A 6,917-nucleotide genomic window follows, 5' to 3' on the forward strand; every position below is an offset into this window, starting at 1 on the left:
TTAAAATATAGATACATGTCAACAAAAAAGTACACATGATTTCCCACTTAGGTAGGCTGGCATGTTGACGAAAGTTGGACACTAAATTAATCATTATATCTATAATACTTTTAATTCATTAAAACCAATCAATTTTATCTCTTTTAAAAAAATTAGAACTCGATTAACAGATCACACCAACTCAACCAAAAACTTAATAATATAACCTCACATATTTTTGTCAGATGCAAAGTATAAAATCTATCCATGTGAAGGAAATGATGGAGGTCTGTCTTCTTCTTCTTCCTTCAGCCACCACCATTAAAGACCTTAAAAAAAAAATTAAAAGTTACCCTTTGATATCACTTTTAAGCCACACCTCCTTTTACTTTCTTTTTGTTTTCCCTTTCTCCCTTTTCTTCTTTCAATCAAATGGCAGCCATGTTCTTCCTTTTGCAAATACATCTCAATTATACAATCCACTGCTTAGATCAATATACCCAATTTAGGAAACAGTTTCAACTTTTTGTACTACCACACTGTTTTTTGCAGGAACCCGATATTTGTTGGTCACATGGAATCTATCGTACCCTTAAACAAGCAACAAAGCTCTTATAGTTTTTTTTTTGGGTAAACTACAACTAAAGTCACTAAACTACTAATAAATTTAGGCTTTAGTCATTCAACTTCAAAAAGTTATAAAATTATCATTAAACTATTCGAAAGTTTTTATTTAAGTCATTGGACTATTAAGTCTTTTTTAAGTTCAACTAACGGGTTCCAAACAACGATTCAACAATCAATACGGTGGATCAGTACCCATCAGTGAGTAGAAGAACATACATTAGATCTAAGTCAAATTGACGGCTAGTGTCGGAGATCGGATAAGAAATCTGTTTGGATTCTTGGTTAACAAATTCGTGGCATTCAAAATTGTTTTATGAAAAATAACTAAACTTTAGAAGAGAAGGGGAAGGAGAACATTAGATTAATGCAGGCGAGGTGAAGGCCATACAACAACGATTATAACTGCCGGATGACTTGAATGAAAACTTTTGAAAAGTTTAATGACTAAAACAAAAACTTACTAATAATTTAATGACCTTAAGTGCAATTTACCCATTAACAACTTTATTTTTAAATATAATTTTATGGAATCTTTTTGTCAAGAAATATCCAAATACATCATCTTTATTTCTTTATTGAGGGGTTTTTTTTTAACATCAAAATCTCAATCAGACACTAACTTTGGGTGCAAAGACTCTTTGTCTCACACAAACTGTTGTTTTTCCAACATCCAATGGAAGTTAACCACTTTTAAAGTTTCCCACTTTCTAGCTTTCAATTTCTGTAAGAAAATTCTAACAATCCAAAGAATATTCTTTTCCTTTCTAAACTAATATGAGAAAAATCTTAAAAATAGGTTGTGTCGGATTTTAAGCAATCCAACTAATTATTAATTTCTCATTTTATTAAACTAATTATTCTAAGAGAATTGGAAAATATGATTAAAGAAAAGAAAACAAAACATTAACGTTGTACTTTGTTTCAAATTTTGTGATTAATTACAGAAAAAGCTTTAGACTGTCGGCCTCATGCTAACCATTACCAATGGATTTTGGGGTTTTTTTTACTTTTTTCTTTTTAATTAACTACTATTATTATTTATTTAGCTTTCTTTTCTTTTCCAGCTTCATTGATAGATTCTAGTAAGCTATGGATTCCTATAAATATTCTATCCAATTTGTATATATATTGAAAGTGTTGTGGCTGTTAATTGTAGTTATTCCAGTTGTAACTCGAGAAAGAATTAGTATGTTTACGTAGTTGGGTTTAAATTTCAAAATAATTTTTTATATAAGTTATGATTTAAGTTTAATTAGTTCTTGAGAAAGAGGTTTTTTTCTTAAATTTTATTAGTTTTTTATTGAAAATATAGAAACGTTTTAATTTTTTTATAATTTTCATGTACTTTTAAAAATAATGAACAAATTGATAAAACTGTGAACATTGTTGAAAGCTAAAAATAATTTTGTTTTTTTATATAATTGCAAAATTGAACAAAGAGATTAAAGTTTTGAAATCAAAATAAGTACAAAGATTTAATGTCCCAAAATTAAAATACAGACACTAAATTTCAAATTTCAAAAGAGTACAAAGACTTTTTCGTTGAATATAAAAACTTGCTTAATTTCAAAAGAGTAAGATTTAAATTTTAATGCAATATAAATATAAAAACTTGCTTAACTAAAGTGATGAAATTTAAAAATAATTTTAAATTATAACAAAAAGATGTGTTAATTTCTCGTTGAATGATATTTGCTTAGAACCCCCTTCAATTTCTTGCTAATTCAAATTAACCACTATTAGCATTCCATTTAATAATTGATATTTTGATATTAAATCATTAGTTGTGGCCTAAACTTTATTAATACCAATGTTAACAAAGTTGGGATTTTTTACATAATTTTTTAATAAAAAGTGAAGTAAAAACGTCATTGATTTTGATATTCAATTTTAAAGTTGAGCTTTCTCTTTCAATTAATCACAGTTTTAGTGCTGGTGACGATTTATGATTGATAATTTATTTATTTTAAAATTTTAATTAATATAAAATTTTCATTTTAATATTTTATATTTTATAAAATCTGACATATCTATATTAATTTTACAGTCTAATCTAAACATATGTTTGATAAACTGAAGTTAGAAAAATTATATATTAAATTTCTAGAAAAAAGAAAAGTTGATGGGTGATTCCAGGCTTCCAGCCCTCTATTATTCAAAAAATTAATGGAAATCATCAATTAACTAGTTTAGCTGTTAATTTCACTGATATGACTGATATAAATCACTAGAAGCTATCATGTAAGGTAAAAAAATAACTTTTGAATAATTAATGTTGAAATTACCCCAAAATTCAACGTTATTAATTCTTCATATGAGTTGTTAATGAAATTTCATTACTAATAATTATATAATTAATCACTTCTATATTAGAGAGAATAATATTTTTTTTGAGTTTTTTCATATTTGAAATATATATATATATATAATTTTTTTAATTTTTTTTATAATTTTTGAAATTTTTTAGTTTTGTATTCATCCAAAATGAATCTGGACAATCATTTGTCTAGATTTATTCTATATGCACATTTTAATTATTTAAAAAAGTTTTTTTCTAAATGCTGATGTGGCATGTCACATCAGCATACTGCCATGTGGAAGCTTTTGGTAGCCACCGTTAGCCATGTCAGTAAAATTAACGATTAAATCAGTCAACTGACGATTTCCGTTAACGGAAGGGGTTAATTAATTTTTTTGGGATACTAGGGGCTCAATTAGGTGCACTTTTCTCATAATAGCTCAATTTTTGTTTTGATTTTTTACTAAAGGCTTTTTTGACCCTTAAGTCAAAGAAAAAATATGTATTGAAAAATTAATTACTGAATTTAAGTTATAATGTCTATTTGGTATCTTACATGAAATTAAATATGGAATATAATTAGATTACTTGATAAATGTAAATTTTAAAATTTAATGATAAAATATTTAAAGAATAATATAATATTAAAAGAAATAAAATAAAATAATTAAAAATCTATATTATATGTAATAAGCAACTCCTTATTTACTTATCATTTTCATATTTTTATAAAACAAATTCTTTAATTTTTTATTGTAAATTGTTAAACGCATTTAAAATATTAAATCGCTAAAAATATTAATTTTAATTAATCTAATTTTTTTTATGGATTATCAAATAAGTCCTTAAATTAACTCTTGGTCTAGAATATTTTATTTTTATTAAACCTGTTTTGACCTGATCTACAACCCAAATTATTATCCATTTAATATTAAGAGATAAATCTTAAAATTAGACATAAATTTTGATTTAACGTGTAATTATATACATGAACTTTAATTTGATGCAATTATACACGTAAAAATCTAATTGTGATTCAAATGTATACTTGAAACTTTAATTTTGATTTAATCATACAGATTTAAAGAAATAAATACATCAATTTATTTTATATTGGATAAATATAATTATTTATGTATACAATATAAAATGATGTTATGCCAATAATTGTGTTAATAATTTATAAGATCTAGATCAAATTAAAATTTCATGTATAAAATTGTACAAAATCAAAATTCATATATACAATTGCACATTAAATCATAGATCGGTATAATTTTAGGATTTATTCCTAAATTAAAAACAAAAAATTATTTGTATATTGAAATTTATATCTTTAATAATCAATGCTTTAATTATAAAAAAAAAGTAATTCCATCATTAAACAGACCTAATCTCTACTTAAAATTAGGTTAATCCACTTTTATCATCCGGTTCAACTTTTAAGGAGTCCCACTCATACGCATGGATCCACGTCAGCATCCTCTCAAACCCTATCAAAATATGCCACGTGTCCACCATCATCCCATGCTGTTTTGTTTCTTCATGACTAAGCAAAATAAAAATATATATAATACTAAAAGAGAAAATTCATTGTTTTTTAAAAAGGGACCCATACAGCCATATGTCACCTCAATTTTGCCCCTCCCCAATGTTATTTACAAAAACCCCACCATAATGCCACATGACTCAAAAGGTTTTTCGTATATTCGAATAAATAACTATATTTAGAATTGAAATAAATCTATTAATAACAAAAACAAATAAATGGTACGAATAATTAAATTAATGATATAAAACTAAATATAAATTTTGAATCAAATGGATTTAATGAAGCGAGTTTAGCCTCAAGTCACAATAAATGAGGGAACTATTTTAAAAAGATTAAAATTTCGAGTTTGATGATAGAATTATCGATAAAAGGACTCACTTATCATATATAAAAGTATGAAAAAATAAAAAATCTTTATATTAATATTAATTATTCTTTAAAATAAGAATATTTTAATAATATGGTAACTTGATTAATTTCTAATTCAAGTGCCCATTTTATATATAATATAGATAGGTATGTAGGGTTTATATACTTATTATAAAAGTATAAACATACAATATTCATGCAATCACGTGGACCCACAATAGTCCTCAAATTTGTCAATAAATATGAGTCCCCTACACTGCATTTCTTCCCTTTTCTCCACCTTCCTACCATCTCCATATACTTTTAAAAGCTTTTGCTTTGTTTCTTTACTTGCTTTTTTTTCCCTTCACTATTAAAGCCATGTCGTTCACTATTCCGGCCGGTTTCTCGTCCGATTCCATGGTCGATTTCGATCAATTTACGGGTTTTGAAACCGGCTTCACTCCGTGGGACTGTTCGGAACTTTTTCCCCCCACAACCCAATCAATGGAGCCAGCAGGATCCGGTTCCGGTTCGGACGAAACAAACCAGAACCAAACCAACTCGAGCTCTAGTTTAGACCAACCGAACCAACTGGTTTCCGTCATCGACGAACGAAAAAGGAGGCGTATGATATCGAACCGGGAATCAGCTAGGAGGTCACGGATGCGTAAACAGAAGCATTTAGAAAACTTAAGGAATCAGGTAAACCGGCTCAGAATCGAGAACCGGGAATTAAACAACCGGTTGAAGTTCCTTTTGTACCATTGTCACTGTGTAAAGACAGACAATGATCGGCTCCGGTCTGAATACAGTATCCTCCGACAAAAATTATCGGACATACGTCAAATTTTGCTATTCAAGCAACTGCAGCAATATTCATCTGCATGGCCATGTTATAACGTTGCCACCATGTCCGACCAAATCCCATCATTAACCACTTAAATACATATATATATATATATAGACCTATATTTAACGTACCAATAATGGCATCATCATTAAAATTTCTCTCTAATTCGAGAAGCCCAGATTTTATCCATTAAGAAAGGTATTATCTGGGAAAGAAATTAAATGGTGGGCGTGTTGTTTTGTTTTGAGGGATTTTAAGTGATGAAAGACAACATGATTTTTGTTTTTTGAGAAACCAGTGTTGTGTAAAAAAAGAAAAGTTGGTCAGTGTTTGGTTTTTTTAATCAAAGTTGTTTTTGTTGTTTTCTGTTTGTTGTTAGCATTTTTTTTTCTTTTCAATGGTGGTCTAAGTTCCAAGTTCTCTCCACTCTACTTTATATCATTTTTGGGCCACATTTTGATGCATTATATCAAATTAAATCATTGTGAAACTTACTTTTATAATAATTATAATCATAATCTCAATGACTCTATTAAATTTGAAGAGTCATTTAAATTTATTCTTTTAATTAATATAATAAATTATTTATTGATCCATGGTTCATCTATAATAATGATACTAAAACCAAATATTATTGAAGGCTAATGTTGTCATTTCAGTAATTGAGAATGTTGGGGTATAAAAGTGAAGTGGGAGATACTCAAATTAACAGTCAAGCAATGGTCTTATTCTTAAATGTTGTTTTGGGTTAACATAAGATTCCACTTAGTACCCTTTTCAAAAGTTAGAAAAAGAAAAAGAAAAAGAAAGCTTCGTATAAGCAATTGACAAAAAGTCCATTTATAAAGACATTTAGAAAAATATATATTAATAAGATTATTATTTTATCCATTAATAATAGAGTTAATTGCATCAACTATTTTTAAATTACGATTCTCAATTTCAAAATGTTCTAATTATATTCTTAAACTATTGAGGTTGTATAAATTAGGTCTTTTCGCTATTAGAATTGTTAATTTAACTATTAAATAACACATTAAATCTTATGTGACATAATTTAAAATGTAAAATTTAAATGAATATTATAAAATATATATTTTATAAAATCTTTGTTTTGAGGTTTTCAAGGCTTTTACGGAAGTTTTATTGTTCAGTTTTACTTTATTTTTAGTTCTTATTTTTAAAAAAATATTATATGCGACAACATTCTATTTCTTTAAAATTTTTATTTTAAATTTAACTACAAAAACATTGACATG

The 6,917-nt window shown here is 26.6% G+C and overlaps 1 protein-coding gene across 1 annotated transcript; it reads left to right on the top strand.

Moving 5' to 3' along the window:
* Nucleotides 1-5,080: 5,080 nt before the first annotated feature.
* On the top strand, nt 5,081-6,036 carry LOC105787696 (basic leucine zipper 4). The gene has a single exon (XM_012614214.2). The coding sequence runs from the start codon at nt 5,187-5,189 to the stop codon at nt 5,748-5,750; it is 564 nt and encodes a 187-aa protein (XP_012469668.1). The 5' UTR covers nt 5,081-5,186; the 3' UTR covers nt 5,751-6,036.
* Nucleotides 6,037-6,917: the final 881 nt, after the last annotated feature.

The sequence above is a fragment of the Gossypium raimondii genome, chromosome 2 (genome assembly GCF_025698545.1).
Source record: "Gossypium raimondii isolate GPD5lz chromosome 2, ASM2569854v1, whole genome shotgun sequence".
Classification (NCBI taxonomy): Eukaryota; Viridiplantae; Streptophyta; class Magnoliopsida; order Malvales; family Malvaceae; genus Gossypium; species Gossypium raimondii.